The sequence below is a fragment of the Delphinus delphis genome, chromosome 6, assembly GCF_949987515.2.
Source record: "Delphinus delphis chromosome 6, mDelDel1.2, whole genome shotgun sequence".
NCBI lineage: Eukaryota > Metazoa > Chordata > Mammalia > Artiodactyla > Delphinidae > Delphinus > Delphinus delphis.
Genome location: NC_082688.1, coordinates 49,947,369 through 49,970,970, shown reverse-complemented (window position 1 = coordinate 49,970,970; position 23,602 = coordinate 49,947,369). Strand labels below are relative to the sequence as shown.

General features: G+C 43.5%; 1 protein-coding gene across 4 annotated transcripts in view; it reads left to right on the top strand.

The window, feature by feature from the left end:
- TJP2 (tight junction protein 2) overlaps positions 1 to 7,214 on the top strand; it is a 134,154-nt gene extending 126,940 nt beyond the window's left edge. For 2 of the 4 annotated variants that reach the window (XM_060014647.2, XM_069540768.1), the window contains 5 exons: positions 100 to 312; positions 1,481 to 1,591; positions 2,789 to 3,118; positions 5,139 to 5,224; positions 6,262 to 7,214. In XM_060014647.2, the coding sequence (XP_059870630.1) occupies positions 100 to 312; positions 1,481 to 1,591; positions 2,789 to 3,118; positions 5,139 to 5,224; positions 6,262 to 6,427 (906 nt within the window). In that variant the 3' untranslated portion in view covers positions 6,428 to 7,214. The remainder of the gene's footprint in view (positions 1 to 99; positions 313 to 1,480; positions 1,592 to 2,788; positions 3,119 to 5,138; positions 5,225 to 6,261) is intronic. The other 2 variants (XM_060014646.1, XM_060014648.1) reach the window with 1 other exon arrangement.
- The last annotated feature ends 16,388 nt before the right edge of the window (positions 7,215 to 23,602 follow it).

Sequence of the window (23,602 nt, the reverse complement as noted above, 5' to 3'; positions counted from 1 at the left end):
GGTTTCAGGCACTTGGCTGTGCCCTTGGGAATTTTCTTGAGTCCTCACTCCCAGGAGCCATGTCAGATCCCACTGACCCTCCAAAACAAATTCCTCTAGATGGAAGGGATGGATGATGACCCCGAAGACCGCATGTCCTACTTAACCGCCATGGGCGCGGACTATCTGAGTTGCGACAGCCGCCTCATCAGTGACTTTGAAGACACCGACGGCGAAGGAGGTGCCTACACTGACAATGAGCTGGATGAGCCAGCTGAGGAGCCGCTGGTGTCTTCCATCACCCGCTCCTCGGAGCCGGTGCAGCACGAGGAGGTGAGGCGAGGAGGCCATGGGCTGCCCGGCCCTGGGCAGGAAAAGGAGGTTCTGGCGTTTCACTTGAATTCCTCCGGCCAGCTGTTTATTCAGGGTGCTGTGGCAGGTATTCCTAAGGGTTGGAGTGGATGATGTCTAGGGAGCCTCTCATTCCAAGCCAGTGCCTGTATGATTGTGGATGTGGTCCATGGGAGAGTGGGACAGGAACTAAGCGCCGGGAGAGGTTGAGTGATCAGCATTGATCACACAGATGCTGTCGGGCATGACGTCATGATATCGGGCCAGCTGTCCAAATTACAAGTGGGACATTATTTTTAAATACAGTATTGTTATATTTACTTGTAACCTTTGATTAGGTCTCTCTCTGTACTCTTAGGTATCCGTGCTTTTTCTTCTCCACCCTACCTTTAACCTTTCTAATCTTGCAAAAACTCCTGTTTCCCCATCAGTTTCCTTCTCTCTTGTATTTCAATTTTTTAATTGAGTTTGCTGATTAATGATATGTCTGATCTCATGTACTATGCATCCACTGACCAGCGAATAGACAGCTTCTGTGATCCTAGGAATCACATGGCCAGCACTAAGGATCAGAGCGATTATTAGTTACACCTCAGAGAACATTGGGATAATTACCTTTGTAGACAAGACGCTTCATATATTTGGATAATTATTACTGTGGACTTCCCTTTAGCAGTTTAGCTCATTTCAATGAATGGTTTTATTCTTTACGAAGTATAAGTACCAAAAATACAAGTTGAAAGGAGGAGCAACTCACCATGACAAATTAGTATATACTGCTGGACAAGTGGTAAAGAATAAATTAACTCATGAATGTCTGCAGATACAGCTGAGCTAATGCTTTAAAACGTTAACAGCTGTTAGTGACAAAAGAAATTTTAGACTTTAGGAAGACCTTTTGTTTTCATACTTTAAAGGGAGAGATGCAGCTAGTTTTGGAAAAATGTATCTTAAGCACTTGCTAATGGGAGAATATGCCTGGTACCTGCCTTTTTAGTAAAGAAGCACTGGGTCAGTAGCTCAACTTATGCAAGTTATGAACCTTAACGTCTGAATTCCCACAAGTTTGAAGAACTCCAGCAAAGCAGACCAGTGCTCTCTTCTTTCTGCTGGGATGTTCTTGTTATGAATGAACCTTTATGTCTTGTAGAGCATAAGGAAACCTAGCCCAGAGCCAGGAGCTCAGATGAGGAGGGCTGCTAGCAGAGATCAACTTAGGGACAATAGCCCGCCCCCGGCATTCAAGCCAGAGCCGCCCCAGGTACGTGGCTGGGAAGCCCAGGATGGGAAGGAGAAGGAAGCGTATGCCCCTGGAGCTCCTCGCATAGCCAGGGAGGAGCACGCACAATCATATGGTATTGGATTATGTTTTTGACTTACCAGGTTCTCTATTAGAGCCTATCTTTTGGCCTTTTGGATGAAACCAAAAATTAGGAAAAGGTGAAATAGTAGAATGGAAAGGCAGTTTTAGAAGAACATATAATTTTAGGACTATTAGTGTTTGTTTCCTTTTGTTTTGGTTTATTTGTTTATTTATGTAGAAAGAATAAAAGTTTGATAAATACTGCATGCCCAGAATCACCTGTCTTAGAATCTGTTTTTCTTCTTCTGTCCAATTAAATTTTTCTGCCCATGATCTGATTTAGATGCACCTGAAAAATCCTTCCTGGTGACGTGCTAAAGAAAACAATCACCACCGTTGTTGACAATGCGTCTCATTAGGAGGACCATTTAATTTATTTTTTAAATAAACCATTGTCCAGAACAGAATCGGTGCGAGGACACATGGGCGTATGTCGTACGATGGTTTACCCCTCTCTGAATCAAAGCTATGACTCTAGGCTTTTCCTTATAACCCAATAAAATTTCTCTCTCTAACTCAATACTTTAGATAAGAAGAAAGTAATAATTGATTGGGCTTTCAGAAGTAATTGGTGACCTCCTAAAATAGAACAGTGAAAATTGACAAGCAGGCCTAGGATGGAAGTATGAAGAAAAAGTGGCCATCAGCGTGATATGCTCCCTCTCTACTCCCCACCCCAGTCTCTTGCACCTCTGGCTGGACCTCCGGGCTGGGCACGCGCCCTCTGCGTGGTGTGAGCTCGGGAGCCACTATTCCATCCTGAAGCCTGACTTGTTCTGAGGTCTTCTCCAAAATTCTGATCTCCTCTAGTACAAAGTTAGGTCTGATCCACCTCTAGCACTTGCGGGCCTCCTAGCACGTCCCCAGCACCCTCTTGCTTTCCTGAGCACTTAATTCTCTTCTGTAGGGAGTGAGGTAGGGCTCCGGATGCCAGATCAGTGGCCGTGTGCCTTGCCGTATTTGATTCCTTGTCGGAATGGAATTTGTTGACCACCTTTGGAAACTGATCAGGAAATGGAGTGTATTAAATCACTAATAGAGATTTGAAAATAAACCGAAAGCTCACAGTTAAAACTATGTCATTGCTCTCTGCAGGCCAAAACCCAAAACAAAGAAGAATCCTTTGACTTCTCTAGATCCTATGAATACAAGTCAAACCCCTCAGCTGTTGCCGGTAATGAAATCCCCGGGACATCTACCAAAGGATGTCCACCTCCTATTGCAGCAAAACCTGCCTTTGGACGGCCTATACTGAAGCCGTCCACTCCCGTCCCTCCCCCAGAGAGTGAGGAGGTGGGAGAAAGCAGTGAGGAGCAGGACAGCGCCCCCAAGTCTGTCCTGGGCAAAGTAAAAATATTTGAGAAGATGGATCACAAGGCGAGATTACAGAGAATGCAAGAGCTCCAAGAAGCGCAGAATGCAAGGGTAATTCTTTTTCAACCACTAGGTCATCTTAGTGTGTCATCAGTAAGAATTTTAAAGAAGTTTCATTGCAGTATAATGATTTGCAGTCCTTTTGCCCCTGCGACAAACATGAAAGGATGTTCACACGCGTGATACAAAGGCACATTCTGTATGTGTGTCATTTCCAGGTGGCCAGCTATCAGCGCATCCCTTTTTCTTCCAGTCAAGAAAACCTAACATTGTAGGTGAATAGGATTCTGCCCTTCATACTTCAGAACTTTTTATCAGGTTCTAGAATGGGGAAGTGTGACAAGAGAGAATTAATGGCCTCTTTGAAATTGTTTTTTGTTAAAACAGTTGATAACTGAGTTTTAATTTGCTCCCAGATTTGCCATAGAAACTCTGCACACCTTGGGTGCTAAAATTGAAAGGCCCGTAGATTGTCCTTTTTGATACTGTTTGAATTTTTGTGCCGTGTGCACAAAAGCCTTTCAGAAGCCAGAGAAGAATTTAAGCATATTCTGCCCAGTGGTTATGGGAGTTTTTTTCATTTAAGTTTGTCACAACAATGGCAGTGCTTCTGAGCCTTTTTCTGATTTTCTTTTTTGTTTTTTTGGTGGCGGGGGCAGGAGAAGGAAGGATTTATTACTCACCGTAAGTAAGGAGAACACTGGGGATCTTTTCCCAAAGTAGCGTCTCCCGAACTGCAAAACTGGGGAGGTTTTAAACTAAGGGTACGTGCATATTCATCAGGGGGCTTGAGTAGAGAATTCAGCATAGAATTGGGGCAGAGCTTGACAGAGTCCAAGCTTTAGCTGATTGAAGTCAGGAGGGTCAACGTCATCGTTCCATCCTCCACCTGGCTGGGGGCCTTAGTTCCTGGTGTCAAGACTTACTGGAGCTCATTTTTTTTTTTAACATCTTTATTGGAGTATAATTGCTTTACAATGGTGTGTTAGTTTCTGCTGTATGACAAAGTGAATCAGCTATACATATACATACATCCCCGTATCTCCTCCCTCTTGCATCTCCCTCCCACTCTCCCTATCCCACCCCTCGAGGTGGTCACAAAGCACTGGAGCAAAGCTCAGGTTCTTTGTGTCTCATCTCAGAAAGAATTCAGTGAGAGATAAAGTGATAGATAAGAAGTGGATTTATTTAGAGATACACATTCCATAGACAGGACACTGTTCGTCTCAACAGGCAAGAGTGGCCCTGGGAGAAACACACTCCACAGAGTGTGGGCCATCTCAGAAGGCAAGAGACCTCTTTTTTCTTTTCTTTCTTTTTTTTTTGGTGGTAAAGTATACATAAAACTTACCTTTTTTTTTTTTTTTTTTTTTGCGGTACGCGGGCCTCTCACTGTTGTGGCCTCCCCCGTTGTGGAGCACAGGCCCCGGACGCGCAGGCTCAGTGGCCATGGCTCACGGACCCAGCCGCTCCGCGGCATGTGGGATCTTCCTGGACCGGGGCACGAACCCGTGTCCCCTGCATCGGCAGGCGGACTCTCAACCACTGCGCCACCAGGGAAGCCCAAAACTTACCATTTTAACCGTTTGCAAGTGTTCAGGGGCATTCAGTGTATTCACATTGCTGTGAACTACCTCCACCATTCGTCTCCAGAATTTTGTCATCCTCCTCAGCTGAAGCTCTGTATATGTCAATATTAATGACCCCCACCACCTCCTTCCCCAGTTCCTTAACCAGCATTCTACTGTCTCCATGAATTTCACAACTTAGGAGCCTCATATAAGTGGAATCATACAGTATTTGTCTTTTTGTGACTGGCCTATTTCCCATAGCATAGTGTCCTGAAGGTTCAACCATATTGTAGCATGCGGCAGAATTTCATTAGTTTTAAACATTTTTCCTATTTGACGTATACCACTAGGCATCACGTACAACCCTAGAAGCTAGAGATTTGCTTCTCTTTTTCCTCTTCTCCTTGAAATGGGATTGGAAAATGGAACCAGCAGGGAATGAGCAAGCTGACTGTCTAGTCATTCATCCCTTCCCTCTTTTTTTTTCTTAATCACCACAGATTGAAATTGCTCAGAAGCATCCCGATATCTATGCAGTTCCAATCAAAACACCCAAGCCGGAGCCCGGCCCACCCCAGTACACAAGGTAAGAGCTGCTCGGAAGGTATAGGTCTAAAAAAGGGGCTTGTCTAGGACTTGGATGCCTAAGAAAGAATTTTTTTCACCTACATTTCAAAGTAACAAGAAGGTTTGTTCTTTTTCCTGGTCAACCGTTTGCTTATTCAGTCAAATTAATTGTAAAGATCATAGAGTCAAAAGTTTATGGTAGTGTTGATTGTCTGCTAAAACTGACACGGTGTAATCATTGACGTTCCAAGTCAGTGCCGTTAGACCCATTGGGGCACAGATGTGTTAAATTATGTTCAGATAGCACATGAGCAAAATTCCTGGGGCTTAGATGCCAGTTGTTTCATTGCTAATATTTTCAAGCTCTTAGCCAAGCTCGTTAATTCCTTTGCGTCACCTAGCAAAGTCAGGCCACTTGTTCTGAGCTGTGGTCTGAAGGGAAGGTGACATCAATCGACCGGTGTTGGTAAGATGCTTTCTGTTGAAAGTGCTACATAAGCACTAGTAATTATCACAGTGTCTTCCTGTAGAGGTTTTACGCTGGATCATTTCCTGCTTCTGAGAATAGGAAACAAAAGAAAACAATCACATTTTCTTGCAGCCATTCTGACTGGAAACTGGAGTCTAGTTTTAACGCGCAACAGAAAACTAGAGGCAGATTTCTTCTTTGCCAGTTGAACTGTGGCACAGCCTACCAAGTGGCCCCTGGAAACTGAGGGGATTTGGTATAATTGACTGAAACTGGCAAAGAACTTGCTCTGCTTGTGAGCTTTTAGCCAGTGAGCTTAAGAAGGCACCCACATCTGGCTGGAGAGTTCTTAGGTCAGGGGGAGCACGTGACCAGCTTCCCCGCTCGCTGCTCAAGGGGGCATTGGCCTTGTTATTCCCGTCCTCACTCCTACCACTCTGGGAACCTGGAGCCGGGCCAGGAGTGCCCTGGCTTGTCAGCAGAGTGTGACTCAGGTGAGCCAGCCGTCCTGGGCAGTTGACCACTGCATGCATCACGGGCGGGGAGGCCCGAGATTTCAGCTTCATGTAACCCTCTCACTTTGTTAGTTCCAGGCCCCCCGAGCCGCAGAAAGGCCCTGCCAGACTTTATCAGGATCCCAGAGGAGGTTATGGCAGTGACGCCGAGGAGGAAGAATACCGACAGCAGCTGTCGGAACACTCAAAACGCAATTATTACGGCCAGCCTTCCCGATACCGGGACACGGAATTATAGATGCCCGAGGATTGACTCTTGGGTGCCCCGCTGCCGCCCACTCAGAGCAGCATTCCCACCAGCCGTGGGAGGATGGTTCTTTGCAGTTTTGATGCACTGTGGAGATGTAGGGGCACTTCCTGGGGAGCCCAGGGGACTGAGTCTGGGGAGCTTATGGCTTTTGGCTCAGAATTAAGAGAAACACTACCGTCTGATACTGTTACCTGCTTCAGTGGACCAAAATCTGTATTAATTCTGTTTGCGTATTTTTAACATATATATTAAGAAATGATAACTATTTTTCCTCATTAATAGCTGCTTTCCAGGACCGTTTCAATGAGAGACAGAATGTGAAAAAAATAAATAAAAATACTATGTGACTCAAATTGAATTCAAAGAAGTAGTTTATTACAACTATGTAAGTGCCTTTGATGAGAAGTGTCTTAAATTTTCTCCTTTTGAAGCTTTATACAAAGCCATAATGGACTAAAACATTCTGATTAAATTTTTATACCAGTTTAAGAGCTATGGTTTTCTCTGTACCGTGTCATCTTTTCAAGACATTTGTCTTTGTAATATTTTCCATAAATTCTGACTGTATATATAATAGCTATACTTGGTAGTGCTAAATAGCTTGAAGTCCAAGAAGTTGATATAGAAATATTTTTGTCTGTCTGTTTAAAACCATGTGTTCCACGAAAGCAGATACTCGAGAAAAACACATTCCCAAAATTGTGTGTATTGACTGCAGTCAGTTTTATAATTTAATAAAAAGGAGGACATTGTAATCAAGGTGCTTTGTGGTGGATTTCTACACTACTTCCTACTTTTTAGGGCAGCTTTTATTTCAATTACTGATCATAAAAGTGAGGACATGCTCATCGCTGAACGTCGGAAAATAAAGACATATGAAAAAGAAAATAAAAATTACTTATAGCCCCATCCCTCAGATAATTTTGGTGCATTTCCTCCAATTAAATATTTGTGGATGTCCATGTGTGTAATAGCTGGGTGTACACTGTGCAGTTCTCTTTCCTGCTTTTTCTGTTTGAACGTTTCAGGTAGGTAAAACTTACGCAACATCATTGCTCATAACTGCAGAATAATAATACATGCCGTGACCACTGCTGCATAAGTAGATAGTTCTACTAGTGTTGGCCGTTTCGATTATTTCCTATTTTTTGCTTCTTTTTACAGGAGATGCACCTTTTTATATATAATCCATTTTTGTATATCAGTGATCAGCATTCCAGTCCTCTTCTTTAGGTGGGTACTCAGAAATGGAATTACTGAGTAAAAGCAGAGGAACATTTTTAAGACTCTTGATGTTTACGCCAAATTGCTTCCTAGAAAAGTTGCATCCGTTTATACTCCCGCATTCACTCTTAAAGGCTAAAATATGTTTAGACTTTTTAAAAAACAGACAAGGAATTTAGGTTCGTGTGAATCAAAAGTACCCTGAATGTAGGAAAGGAGAAGAGTCTTGGTTCCATTAAGGGCTTTTTGTAATAAGAATTCACACAAAGATGATAAGCGTGTGTTTAGCAGAGTTGGTAATTCAGCTTATTCATAACTGAGTTACATTACAAATTTATCCTTGGTTGTATTGTCAGTTTGGTGCTCTAATTTATATACCATCCAGTGCAGTACCTTGAATTGAGCAGACTTCAAGGCACTGACTCAGATCTGCATATTTCATAAATAAAAGCCACCTTTTGTGGGTGGGAAAAAAAAAAAACAGGTTAAATATATGATGGTTTAGTTTGCTTGTGTTCTTCAAATACAGGAATGAGCCCTTTTGCAAACTCAAGGAAGGGAGGAGAGGAGGCTTTTGATCAGGAGCTGGGCTGTCATCTGGCTCCAGCACTTTTTTGTGATGCGTTAGGTGGTGCAGGCAGGAAGGAAGGACCTCTGTTCCCTAGAATGTCCCAGTGGTGCCCAGTGGACCACCAGTGTCTGCCCCATACCTTTTTAGTTCATTTTCAGCTTTGTCCTAGGGAGGATTTAAGGCTGCCTACAATATATGTGGAGTATAAGGAAGAAAAACTGGTGCTAGGCAAATGAGGAAAGGGAAGAATGTCAGAATAGGAAGGACAAGCATGAGGAGGGAGCATAGTGTTCACTCTACATGCAGGAAGCGGGGGAGTTGTCCCAGAATTCTCTCGCCTCCCCCATTCTTTTTATTCTGTGGGGTCTCATTTTGCCTCATGCAATCATGACCACTTACTTGCAAGGAGGATTTTGGAGGTCCATTTCTTACTGTTTTTTTTTGTAGGGCAGTAGCGTGATTCTGAGGGCCATTCAATAAATGTTCTGGAGAAAGCACCTAAAACTGCGGTGTTGAAGCATCACTCTGACTTCTGATCTAATCCAGAGAGCAATTCTAGAGCATTCAGGGCCATTCCCTCTCAAATAGCAGCATGACATGCATGAAACCCCAAGGAAAGTGCGTTATCCATCTTTCTGCAAAATCCGTTGTACTCAGAGTGGGTGGTGGGTGTTTAAAACACAGGGTAGGTCGTGCAGCCGAGTGCAAACCTCACACGAATTTGTAGGATAAAACGGGGGATTTATGTAAAGTTTTGTACCCTCAGCAGGTCTCTTTGGGGCACCTTCTACCCTCCAACCTGAGACTTCCCGAGTCTGCATGGTAGTCCTGCTTCATGAGCCGCGTGTTCAGCCTCTGCTGGTTAGAGAAGTGAGCATAACCTTCTATCCATCCCTGAGTTTACTGCTTCTGTCAACCGTGCTTTTGTCTGGTGTAGGAAACACCAGTAGTTGCGGGGTGGAGGCTGGGGGAGATGGTAATTTGGGAAGCAGACCCCAAGATCAGGTTTTGAGTTCAAGTAGTTGGTTTGGGAAATACAAGGAAACTCTACAACGGGAGACCAGAACTCAATCCCCCCAAGAAATGCTAGTCAATGGTATGAAACACGTGCCTCAGAGTTTTCCCACCCAAGTTGGGGGCAGGGGCTGTGCTGTTTGTTCACCAGCTGTCTTCAGACTTTGACTGAGGGCTGCTTAGTGCAAGTATGCTTGCTTTTTTTTTTTTTTTAACATCTTTACTGGAGTATAATTGCTTTACAATGGTGTGTTTCTGCTTTATAACAAAGTGAATCAGTTATACATACACATATATCCCCATATCTCTTCCCTGTTGCATCTCCCTCCCTCCCACCCTCCCTATCCCACCCCTCTAGGTGATCACAAAGCACCGAGCTGATCTCCCTGTGCTATGTGGCTGCTTCCCACTAGCTATTGGTTTTACATTTGGTAGTGTATGTATGTCCATGCCACTCTCTCACTTCGTCCCAGCTTACCCTTCCCCCTCCCCATGTCCTCAAGTCCATTCTCTAGTAGGTCTGTGTCTTTATTCCCATCTTGCCTCTAGGTTCTTCATAACCTTTTTTTTTTAACATCTTTATTAGAGTATAATTGCTCTACAATGGTGTGTTAGTTTCTGCTTTATAACAAAGTGAATCAGTTATACATACACATATATCCCCGTATCTCTTCCCTGTTGCATCTCCCTCCCTCCCACCCCTCCAGGCGGTCACAAAGCACCAAGCTGATCTCCCTGTGCTATGCGGCTGCTTCCCACTAACTATCTATTTTACGTTTGGTAGTGTATATATGTCCATGCCACTCTCTCGCTTTGTCACAGCTTACCCTTCCCCCTCCTCATATCCTCAAGTCCATTCTCTAGTAGGTCTGTGTCTTTATTCCCGTCTTGCCTCTAGGTTCTTCGTAACCTTTTTTTTTTTTTTTTTAGATTCCATATATATGTGTTAGCACACGGTATTTGTTTTTCTCTTTCTGACTTACTTCACTCTGTATGAAAGACTCTAGGTCCATCCACCTTGCTACAAATAACTCTATTTCGTTTCTTTTTATGGCTGAGTAATATTCCATTGTATATATGTGCCACATCTTCTTTATCCATTCATCTGTCGATGGACACTTAGGTTGCTGGCTACTGTAAATATTGATGAGGGAGACGGTGTCCTGACTCTGCTCCCTCTCCTTACCCCTCCCCCCACCTTCAGGCAAAGAAATGCAGAGAAATGCAGAGGCAGGCGGTTGACAGGCTAGAGCATGCAGCGGTACAAATCCTGAGGAGCCCTGACTGCTTGTAAGGTGATGATGATTGGGCTGTGAATCTACTGAGCCCTCCAAGGCGAGGGATTTTTTCTGTCTAGTGTCTTAGAATGGGCTTGGAGAACATGAGTAGAACAAGGGAACTATCTGCTAGGGAGAGTGGAGCGGGAAAGCCTGCATACCTGTATTAGGGTTCTCCAGAGAAACACAACCAGCAGGATGTGTGTGTTCAAATAGAGATTTATTTTAAGGAATTGGCTTTTACCACTAGGGAGGCTTGGTAAATCCTAGATCGGCAGACTAGAGGCCCAGGGAATCTTGTAGTCTGAGTGCAAAGGCGATGGCCTACTGGCAGAATTCCTTCTTGCTCGGGGAAGATCAGTTGTTCTATATTCAGGCCTTTAACTGACTGGATGAGGCCTACCCACATTAAGAAGGACAGTCTGCTTTACTTAAAATCCACTGATTTGAATATTAATCTCATCCCCCAAGCACACTCACAGAAACATCAGGAATAACCTTTGACCAAATAATCTGGCCACCATAGCTCAGCCAAGTAGACACAAAATTAATCATGTCGGTATCCTTACAGGCTACCCCTGCAGCTGTACTTCTTGTCCAGTGTTAAAGCATGAGTGAATGAATGAACAAATGAACGAATGACTGAATGGACCAAAAGAAGGAAAATTACATATATTTACACATCTTTATAGATTTTATATGATATTTATATAATCACACATGCATATATTATATGTGTACTTGTATTTTGTTTTAAATAAAGAAGAGTTAATTTAATTTTAATGAGTAGAAAAGCGCTAAAAATTAAGAGAAAATGGAATTCCCTGGCGGTCCAGTAGTTAGGACTCAGCACTTTCACTGCCATGGCCTGGGTGCAATCCCTGGCTGGGGAACTAAGATCCTGCAAGTTGTGTGGCACGGCCAAAAAAAAAAAAAAAAAAATTATGAGAAACAAAATGAATAAAAAGGATTCAAATAATAGAGTCTGCTTGCCAATGCAGGGGACAGAGGTTCTAGCCCTGGTCCGGGAAGATCACACATGCCACAGAGCAACTAAGCCCATGCGCCACAGCTACTGAGCCTGCACTCCAGAGCCCACGAGCCACAACTACTGAGCCCACGAGCCACAACTACTGAGCCCACGAGCCACAACTACTGAGACCACATGCCACAACTACTGAGACTGCACACCTAGAGCCCGTGCTCAACAAGAGAAGCCACTGCAATGAGAAGCCCGCGCACCACAACAAAGAGTAGCCCCCGCTCACCGCAACTAGAGAAAGCCCGTGTGCAGCAACGAAGACCCAACTCAGCCAAAAATAAGTAAATAAATAAATTTATTTTAAAAATTAAATAAATAATAAGTAGTGAAATGAGATTTAAAATAAAAGGCTCAATGGCAATTAAAATATATGTGAGTAAATAGGGAGATAAATACAACCCATTGCCATCCTACCTTGTATTTTACTTTTTTACTTTTTAAATTTTTTTATTTTTTGGCCATGTCACATGGCATGTGGGATCTTAGCTCCCCAACCAGAGGTGGAACCTGCGCCCCCTGCGGTGGAAGTGCGGAGTCTTAACCACTGGACCGCCAGGGAAGGCCCCCTGCCTTTTATTTAAATCATGCCTATATGTACATAGGTATAAAATTGGCACAGTCTACATTCCCCAAACTATTGGTTGCAATGGCAATATAGTATTTTGGTATTTATTTTGTGCAGTAAAAAGTGAGATGTGGTTTCATTGCTTCTCCATTGTCCTCAGATGCTATTCCACCTCAGAGAGGGCCAGAGTCCAGGTTCCTCTCCTTCTGAGCTTAAGTCTCTCCAGGAAGGATGGTTGGGGAAAAGATATTGACTGATATAAATCATCCTGGGAGAGATGCGTTGAGTTAATGAGAGTAGATCTGTCTCTGAGGACGAGAGAAGAGAGGAGTAGAAAAAATGAGGGGGGGCTGGAGCTGGACTAGAAACTTCCCAAACCCCCTTTCTCCTCCTTCCCAAATCCCCCACTGAATGCTCTCTTTGCTTTCCACAACCCTCTCCTCCCCCTCTCCGCCCCCGCCATTCTAAAATAACTCCATTACAGACTGCTGTAAATATAGATGGAGCAAAGGATCTGTGAGAAACAAATGGTGAATACACATAAACCTCATTAGAAGCCCAGGAAGAGGGAATTATAGCAAGATACTTTGGAAGGGTTTGAAAGAGCGGAGGGATGGATTCTGAATCTTTCCAAATGAATGCACCTTTGAGCCAAAATGTAAATGACTCAAACTTCAGGCATTTTAAAATATCAAAATGATGTTTTATACCAATAAATAAACTGGCATTTTATTACTCAAAAATACTATGATGGCCAGGAAATAAAGTCAGTAATCCAGTCCCTTCCCCAAATCAAATGTTAGTTCCCCCCAGAGCTGGTTCCCTCATTATCCCTATCCTGCTGAGGCAGCCCATATAGGTTATGAACTCAGATTCTGGAATCAAAATGGCTTTATGTTTAAACCCCAGTTTTGTCAGGTATTAGCTTAGAACCTTGGGCAAGTTACTCAACTATCTTAAGGCTCAGTTTTTGCATTTATAGAATAGGGATAGAAAATTATAACACTGTATTGTGGGTTTTATGTGGCACTTTAATCAAATGATCTGCATAAAATGTTTGCAATAGTAGCTGGCACAAAATAAATGCTCAATAAAAGTAGCTAGTGGTCTAATTCCCAGTGGTTTTCCCATATCAATTTAGAAATCTGAGTGGTGTCTGATTTTCTTACTCTTCATCCAAATGATGACCTACTTTATTCTACGTAAGAACTATTTTTAATTTGTCTCTCTGTCCCTTTTCCCACAGCCACTACCCTAGTTCAGGTGGTTGTAAATAATCCTCCACTAGCCAACAGGCATGATCATCTTTCTAACATAGATCTGAGAATGTCTCCCTGCTACTTAAAACAACAGTGATGACTTCTCCTTGCCTAGAACGAAGTTTACTTCTTTCATTTTTTTATTGAGATATAGTTGGCATACAACATTGCACGAGTTTATGGTGTATAACTTGTTGATTCGATACACTTACATATTGCAATATAATTACCACCTGGATGTTAGCTAACACCTCTATCATATTATATAATTATCATTTCTTTTTTGAGGTGAGAACAATTAAGATCTAATCTCTTAGCAACAAAGTTTAATTGTTAATCATGGCATTCAGGTTTTCCTACTACTTGTCCCTGTCGAGTCTGTTCTTCACCCTTCTGTGTATCTATGTTCTTTGCCTTGTGACTTTACAATTCCTTCCTCTAAAGACTCAGAATGTATTTCCCCACTCCTTGGCTTTGGATTGACCATATGACTTGCTGTCCTGCACCTCTGCCATCCTCCAGGGAACTCCTCAGACTACCTGCTGTGGCCCAGGCAGGGTGGAGGGATATGGAATAGAAACATGCTAACTGACCCCAGCTTAGATCAGCAGATATATGAGAAATATTACACAAGCTTTGTGTGTAGCCACTGAGTTTGGGGTAGTTTGCTTTGTAACAATAGACCCCCAAATCCTTTTTCAGGTAACTTTCTCCTGCAAAGTAATGTATGTTCCAACTTCATAGGAGGACTTGTCCTCACTGCATTTCTTGAATTCTCTGCTGTTTCTTCTGCTGGGAATACCTTTCCATTTTCTTCACTGTTTTTCAAAATCCTAGGCATTTTTCCAGGATTTTTCCAATCAGCTAATATATCCCATTCTCTGGCAGGCCTTCTCTGATGCCCCCAATCCAATTTAACACTGACTCCTTCAACAAGTTTCCATAGCCCTTCATCTATATTCTCTGATATTCTAGTTATCAATGTACAGAACTGCTCACCACTCACTTCTAAACTCCCTTAAAAGGAGTGTGTGTGTGTGTGTGTGTGTGTGTGTGTGTGTGTTTGTGTGTGTGTGTTATTCATCTATGTATACTCTTCAGTGTCTTGCATATATTCCAGAAATGTTTGTTGGAAAATGGAATGAATGAATGAAGGGAGAAATAAATTAAATGCAGTGTCTGTGTTTTGTCACAAAAGCATGTCATTGACATAAGATTTTCTAACATTGTGCCCAGTTTAAACTTCAACACTGATAGCTCTGATATAAACTGGAGAACTTTAGTAAAACAAGTTGAGGAAAACTATTAAGAACTTAGTTTGGCTAGCAAAAGACAGGCTAATAACGATGTATAGTTTTCAAAAGGATAAAATTATGATTCTCATGCAAATATAAAATGAATCCTTGTCAAAGATTTTTTTCAGCCCATTACTTTATGAGGGAACCAATAAGATATTAAGACTGGTTTAAAGAACATCTGAGGAACTAGTTATAGATAAGCAATTAATTAAGTAATATTAGAATAAGAATTCAGAGTTAAATAAAAACTGGTTAATATCCTACAGGATAGGAAATGATAACCTTTGTCTTTGTCTTTTCCACCAGGCAGAAATTATTTGCATCTCTACGAGACAAAAATCTACACATTAGCGTGTAATTTGACCCTGTCTGGGAACTTTGATCAATAGTTTTAGCCATCATCAGTCACTATGTGAATTATTATGCTTCATAGTCACACAAAAATATTTTGTAGATCCTTAGAAAGATTAGTTCTCTAAATTTGGATTATAGCAGGAATTTCGGTAAGCTAAGTCAATGAAAAATATTTATTGAGTGTCTCTGTGTGCAGATAAACATAGGCACTATGTACTGAATATGAACTATTCTCTGCCTTTCAGAGGTTTACATTGCAAATTACTTCATTTGCCTGAGAAATGCCTAAATGGATAATCTGATCTGTTCTTTGCAACAGCCCTGCATAGTAAGAATGGCAGGTGTGGCTATCCCAGTTTTATAAGTAATCTATAACTTAGTTGTGTAACTTGTTCAGAATCCTTCAGCTGATAAAAAACATGTATAGTTTGGGTTCAAAACAAAGTTTTCTGCTTGTGAATCCAGTCTTCCAGTCTTTCTTTCTAGAGTCCGCTTCTATAGGATCTCTCAAAATAGTTTGTTGATCATGTTGTATTGTTTTCTATTTACAGTTAAAATTTAAAAAGCACTTTGAAGCCGATTCTGCAAATTGCCAGAAGCTATGGAACTAATCTAGTTCATAAACATGTTTTGTTTGACCTGCACAGGGTGATGAAATTTTTTTTTTTTTTAATTTAAAAATCAGCAGATTTTACGTACAAGTCCAGATTGGGGGCTTTCCTTTTAAAAATGGTAGATGTGGCAGTTCTGGGCGCACATCTTTGCATGGCAACCATAGGCTGGGGCTGGGTGTTTGCTGCCCCATATAGAACCCACCCAGGCTCATTTACTAATATGACCTTCATGACAGGTGAGAGGGCATTGAGTCTGCAACCCTCCCTTACCTCTTCCCTGCATCCCTTCCCCACCATGGCTGCTGAGTGTGCAGCATCCACGCAACTGCAAGGGATGCCAGCGTTCTGAACGCGCAGAAGGAACTCTTCTGCTCCCTGGCATGGTTTGTAACTTACTCTACAAGACGGGCCAGAAATTTCACCTGGCTCTGGAAAGAACTCATGAGTATAGCTCTTCAGGTCCTGTTCTCTGTGTCTACTACAGTTGAAATGTGTTGGAATAAGAAATAGAGATTTGGGAGAAGGTGACAAATATATTTTTGTTGCTTAGAAAATTAGCTCCCAAAGCTCTGCTGAATAAGGACCAAATGGGATTTCAGAGGGATGGCTGTCCACCTTTGTTAGCAGGATGATTGCAGAGGTCACATTTGTGGAGCTGGTCTGGGGAAATGCATTCTGAAAACTTCTCTATAGAAATAGAATGTAGTCCAGGGCATTACAGGAGATTAGATAATGGTTTTAGGCCCAGCTCCTGGACTTGTCCCTGGGCCTGTATTCCTCTTCAGGCCTAGATGAATTAACATTTCCTAACTTAGTCAATACTTACCTATTAATAGATATGGATGTGACAGAGGGGAATGGGAACCAGCTCTCCAGCCTTGTGCATTTGTACTAACTGGACGGAAGGATGGTAACGTTCTTTCTGTGAGATGGGGGGCAGAGGCAGTGCCTTCTCCCTGTTTGTCACTTTCTTATCTGCTGCACAGATGATTGAGCTGATTGAGCTGAAAGAGGAAAAGAGTCCTGTGAGAGAGAACCTCAGAGGCTGGGCTGGAGCTAGTCCCATCCATCCTCAGTTCAGAGCAAGGGCTGGTGTCTCAGCTGATCTGGATGCAGTGCCTCACTGGTCCTGGGACATGGGGTAAGTTGCCTGAGCCTCAGGCTCCTCATGTACAAAATAAGGGTTGAAGTAGTTCCTTCTACAAAGTGTGATGGTGAGAATTAAGTGAGGAGCCTACCTAAGGGACTGGCCCAGGGTAGGCACTACAAGAATATTAGCCCAAACCTACCACCAATGTATGTCAACCTCCTTTCTTTTTTGAGAAAGTCTAGGGAGTAGAATTCCTCTGAAGGCAATGAATTCACAAAGCACAGTGATTGAGGATGTTGGCCCCTGAGCAGACTACCTGTGTTTGAATCCCTCTCTGAAAGCTATTGATTAGTTTTATAACCTCTTTGTTACAGCCTCAGTTTCCTCATCTGTAAACTAAGCGTAAAAATTGCACCTATCTCAAGAGGCTGATTGTGAGGGTTACATGCTATAATACAGCTAATTTCTTAGCACAGGGCCTGGCACATGGTAGGTGCTCAACAGATGTAAGCCTTAAAAAACAAAAACAAAGAAACCTAGATGCAAAAGTTCTTCTTTTTAAACTGAGGTAAAATTCACATAATATGAAATGAACCATTTACTATTTTAAAGTATGCAATTCAGTGGCATTTAGTACATTCACCGTGTTGGGCAAGCATCACTCCTATCTAGTTCCAAGGCATCTTCATCACCCCAGAAGGAAACCCGGTACCATTAAGCAGTTACTTCCCATACATCCTGCCTCCGAGCCCCTGGCAGACATGAGTCTGCTTTCTGTCTCTATAGAGATGGCTATTCTGAATGTTTCATATAAATGGAACCTTTTGTTTCTGGCTTCTTTCACTTAGCGTAGTATTTTGGAGGCTCGTGTGTGAATGGAAATTGACTGAGGGGCCATGCCTCTTCATTGCGATTCATGCAAGTCTCTTCCCAAACCTGAAGTTTTTCAGCTTATACAAATCAAATAAGACTTTTGAAGCCTAGCCATCTACATGACCATGATCAACTAGCCCACGTCAAGATCTCTGCAGATCGGATTGCTGACTACTGATCCACTCTGCTCCCTGTTACCATAGGCATGCCCACCATGTCTTTGAGACTTACCCCGGGATCCCGTCATTTCCCTCCCTGAGAAGCTCACCAACAAGGAAAGGACCAGAAATTGCACTTTCTAACCTCAAAAGAATGTCTGAAGGCTCAGATATAGATGTCTGGATATTGATAGAATATAAATGTGTGGGTTAGTGCTCTCAATCTATTTTATTTATTTATTTGTTTATTTTTGGCTGCATTGGGTCTTTGTTGCTGTGCACGGGCTTTCTCTAGTTGTGGCAAGCTGGGGCTACTCTTCTTTGCGGTGCACGGGCTTCTCATTGTGGTGGCTTCTCTTATTGTGGAGCATGGGCTCTAAGCACACTGGCTTCAGTAGTGGCAGCACACGGGCTCAGTAGTTGCGACACGTGGGCCCTAGAGCACGCGGGCTTCAGTAGTTGTGGTGGGTGGGCTCAGTAGTTGTGGCTACAGTAGTTGTGGTGCATGGACTTGGTTGCTCCACGACATGTGGGATAGTCCCGGACCAGGGATCAACCCCGTGTCTCCTGCATTGGCAGGCGGATTCTTAACCGCTGCGCCACCTGGGAAGTCCCTATTTTTTTTTAAACCTTCCTTCAAGTCAGTAAGGAAAGCTGAAAGCCCAATAGAAAAATGGGCAAAAGATAAAGTTTCCTTAAAAAGTGATACGTATAGCTAATAAAGATATGAAAAAATATTCAACTCCACTAATAACGGCATGAAAAATAAGACAACAAAGAGTTACTATTTTTCATCTGTGGGGAAGGAAGTGGAGACTTAGAGGCTCATGTTTTAAAACTGGAGTATAAATTGGTACACATTTTTTTTGCAGGTCGACATAGCAATATACATAAGACCCTTCAACATGTTTGCTTTTGCTCAGTAGTTCCACTTCAAGAATTTATACTAAGAAAATAATAAATGTACGAAGATAGCTGTTTTTATGAGCATAAACTTGGAAACAACCTAAATATTCAACATAGGAACTTGCTTTAAATAAATTATGGTATAGACATGAAATATTATTCAGGCATTCAGTCATTCATTCAATAAGCACTCATTGAGCACATGCGTTGTGAGAATATCATTGTAAAATCTAGGGATACAGATATGTCTTTTTTTTTTTTTTGTCTTTTTTTATGGACCTTACATTTTAAGGGTTGGTGACCTGGAATAAATAGATAAAAACTTTTTTAAGCTGGGGTGTGTAAGTGCTATGATGGAAATGAAAAGGGTGTTGTGATAAAAAGTGATTAGGGATGGGGCTACTTTAAGTAGGTCAGAGGAAGCCTGACTGAGATGACATTTAAGTAGAGTTTTACATGGCAAGAAGGGCATTAGAAATCACTATTATGTAGGCCTATATTTCTTGACCTCAAAAGATAGTACAATCCCTGTTTTTTTCATAAAGCCACATGTGTGGGAGTCGGTCAGTGTGTATGCCAGAAAGAAGTCCAAAGAAACTGACATTGATTAGGATCCTTTCCCAGCTGCTAGTAACTGAAAACTCAGCTCAAAGCTGATTTAATAATGAAGTCAGTTGATTCCTGTAACTGAAAAGGCAGGGTTGCCCGGGGCTCAGTGACATCCCAGAGAGCCTGGTTTCTGTCTCTCTCTCTCTTCCGCATTCTGTGGAGTTGCTTCTTTTCTTATGATCCCAAGATAGCTGCCAACGGTCCCTGGGGCTACGTTTCCTCATTCACTTCCAGTAGGACATAGAGAAAATCTTTGTTTGAGTGTCCTAGAAGATGCACACTTCACTGGGGTTGGTCTGGCTTGGGTCATATAACCACTGCTGAACCAAATTCTCTGGCCACGGAAATGGGCTACAGTGGTGAGCTGAAGCCATTAAGGACTGGACAATGGAACCGAGAGTGAGGCAATCCCTAACCACCAGGCTGAGAAGTAGAGGGAGAGAACAGGTGCCAAAGGAATTTGGGCGGATTTTGCCCAGAGAAAGAGGGAAAGTCCTGGGTAGCAAATACCAGTTGTTTACGTACAACAAAAACAACAAAAAAACACACCATAAAGTGAATAGTGTTTGGGGCTTCCCTGGTGGCGCAGTGGTTGAGAGTCCGCCTGCTGATGCAGGGGACACGGGTTCATGCCCCGGTCCGGGAAGATCCCACATGCCACGGAGCGGCTGGGCCCGTGAGCCATGGCCGCTGAGCCTGCGCGTCCGGAGCCTGTGCTCCACAACGGGAGAGACCACAACAGTGAGAGGCCTGTGTACTGCAAAAAAAAAAAAAAAAGTGAATAATGTTTGTATTTCTGAGCTTTGGATAATGGAATTACTGCTGATTTTCACTTTCCTTTTTATTATTTATTTTTTTATTTTTATTTTTTTGCCCAGGTCTTAGTTGCGGCACGTGGGATCTTGGTTGCTCTGTGCGGGATCCCTTAGCTGCACATGAGGGACCTAGTTCCCTGACCAGGGATTGAACCCGGGCCCTGTGCATTGGGAGCGTGGAGTCTTAACCACTGGACCACCAGGGAAGTCCCTACTTTCATTTTTATACTTTACTGTATGTCTGTGTTTTTTTGTTTTGTTTTTTACAATGAGAATATATTGATTTTATAACTGCAAGACAACAAAGTTAATTCCATGTTTTAAATCTGGCAAAATGAAGAAAAGGCATTAAATGAATGAAGACTTTTTTTTGGCCTTTGTGTATTAGCTCTCTACTTTGAATTTACTTCTTCTCCCCTAAAGCATTGTTTTTGCAACAAAACCGGCTATTCCGGCCTTTTCCCTGAGTGAAAAGAAAGGCCCTTTGACCTGGCTCTCAGTGTCCACAGAACCTCCCTCCTCCCCACCCAGTTTCACTTAACAATGTAGCAGCGTGCCTGCTGGCTCGCTCTTCCCGGCTTCAGATGTGCTATTCTGAGCCACTGGAATTATTCAGCCAGTTGAGAGTTCTCTTCGGTGACCACTGAGATACCTCAAACTAAGAATAGGACTGTGACTGATGAAGAAGGGCGACAGCGATGGGGCCACGAGGAGCTTTGCTTGCTTCCTGCCAGGGATTCCGTAAGACCTAAAACTCAGCTTTGTTCTCTGCTCCTAGGTTTTCCATCGGTCTGTGGTTTGCTGTCCACATGTTTCTGTGAAATCTTATCAGCTGCATCATCACAAAAATAACATGGGCTGGAAAGGCTTATCAGAGTTCTCAGGGAATGTTCCTTCTCAGGTCGCCTTGCAGCTGGGAGCCCTGGGTGTAAATGTGCCAGACAATTCCTGTTGTACACTTGGGGACTTTTTCCTCAGAGGCCTTTTGATTTGAGGCCAAAAAAGATAATTTTGCATTTTCTAAGAGCTTCTGAGAGAGACCAATGAAACTGTCTGCCCTCTTTGCACAGTAGAAGCGGTTCTAAAGAGGCAAAAGATTTTAAAGTTAGAGGGTGGGGCTCCACCTCTGCCTAGCTCTGTGGCCTTGGGCAATTTTAAGATTTTTAAGCCTCAGCTTTGTCATCCATAAAATGGGGATTATTAAAACCCACCTCACGGTGCTGTTGTGGTGATTAAACTGTGTTTGGAAATACGTAGCACAATCAATGCCCAGCAGATACTAGCCGATATTATCCTACAGTGGAGAAATTCCATATGCTTCTCAGGAAGTCTCATGGAATCACGCTCCACGATCTAGAGTAGCAACTTCAAAGATGTACGCTTTTATTGGTTTTTCCTCCTTGCAGGTCTATTCTCCCCTCTCTTTCACTCTGGCTCCCTGGGATCTCCTACCACATAGACCACCTGCACATAGGTCCTTGTCTTGGGTTCTGCTTGGGGGACCCAGGGTGAGATAGCTACAGATGAATAAAAAACAGCAGAATATACTCAAGTGGTTTGGAGTTATACTTTTCATAAGATTAAGCATTACTTGGTCATAACAAAGATAATGGTGACAACAATGTTGACAATGACTATGATGATTGGGGATTATTGGGGGGAGGATTGCTGATGGTGCCGCCACTATTGGGTATTCTGCTCATTAAATTCCACAAATTCTGTTTTTAGCAAACTAAGCAATAATGAGTAGACGCGTATGAACGGGAGAGAGGGTTTGGAGGAAGCCAAAAAGCTGGAGGTGGGGCTTCCCTGGTGGCGCAGTGGTTGAGAGTCCGCCTGCCGATGCAGGGGACACGGGTTCGTGCCCCAGTCCAGGAAGATCCCACATGCCACGGAGCAGCTGGGCCCCGTGAGCCATGGCCGCTGAGTCTGCGCATCAGGAGCCTGTGCTCCGCAACAGGAGGGACCACAGCAGTGAGAGGCCCGCGTACCACAAAAAAAAAAAGAAAAAAAAAGCCCAGGGGAATGAAATGATTCAAAGCCCCACTGCCCATATATCTTTTCTTCTTTCTTAAAAAAAAGTGGGGTAGGGGTGACTATAAAATGCCACTGCCAAAAATAGAGTTCTAGCAGACACAGCATCAGGGTTAGAAATGGTCAGCATTGGGTAAATTACATTCTATACAGTGTACAGTCAACTCTCAATGATTCTTTTTGTTTTTTAATAAATTTATTTATTTAATGTTGGCTGTGTTGAGTCTTCGTTGCTGTGTGCAGGCTTTCTCTAGTTGCAGCGAGCGGGGGCTACTCTTCGTTGCAGTGCACGGGCTTCTCATTGCGGTGGCTTCTCTTGTTGCGGAGCATGGGCTCTAGGCACGCAGGCTTGCTTCAGTAGTCGCAGCACGCAGTCTCAGTAGTTATGGCTCACGGGCTCTAGAGCGCAGGCTCAGTAGTTGTGGCTTCCCGGACCAGGGCTCGAACCCATGTCCCCTGCATTGGCAGGTGGATTCTCAACCACTGAGCCACCAGGGAAGCCCCCCCAATTATTCTTATGCTTCTGCAGGTCTCTTCCCATTTTTCATGTCTTTGCCTCCCTCGTGGCCGAGCTGTCTGTGGCAGCAGAACCCTCCCTGTGGTTACCCCTCCAGTCTCGGTGCGTTGCTACTGTGACACAGGACAAGTAGGAGCCTGCAGATGCCAAGGTAAGGACCTTAGAAGGTTTCACATTTTATGCTTGGTTTGCTGTCCTAGTTACTCTGGCTGTCTAATAAATTACCTTAAAAGTAAGTGGTGGAGGGCTTCCCTGGTGGCACAGTGGTTGGGGGTCCGCCTGCCAATGCAGGGGACACAGGTTCGTGCCCTGGTCCGGGAAGATCCCACGTGCCGTGGAACGGCTAGGCCCGTGAGCCATGGCCGCTGAGCCTGCGCGTCCGGAGCCTGTGCTCCGCAACGGGAGAGGCCACAGCAGTGAGAGGCCCGCGTACTGCAAAAAAAAAAGTAAGTGGTGGAAATAGCCACTTATCATGCTCATGGATTCCGTGGATTAGGAGTTTGGACAGGGTGCAGCAGGGACAGCCTGTGTCTCTGCTCCACAATGTCTGGGACCTCAGGTGGAGCCCTTGAAGGCTGGAGGCTGGAATCATCTGAGGGCTCATTCACACACACATCTGCCAGTTGATGTCGGCTGTTGGCTGGAGCCTCAGTTCTTCTCCACTTCAGATTTCCCACGTGGTTCCTCTGTGAGAGTTGGCTTGGACTTCCTCACAGCATGGCGGCAGAGTTCTGAAGGCAAGTGCTCCAAGAGAGGGAGCCAGGAGGAAGTTATATCTCCTTTTCTGACCTAGCCTCACAAGTCATGAATAATTTCTACCACATCCTCTTCACTGAAGCAGTCACAAATCCCATTCAGGTTCAAGGGGAGACTAAATAGAATCTGCCTCTTCTTGGAGAGAGGCAAGGTTCTGGAAGAATGCGGGACTGGAAATTTTGCTGCC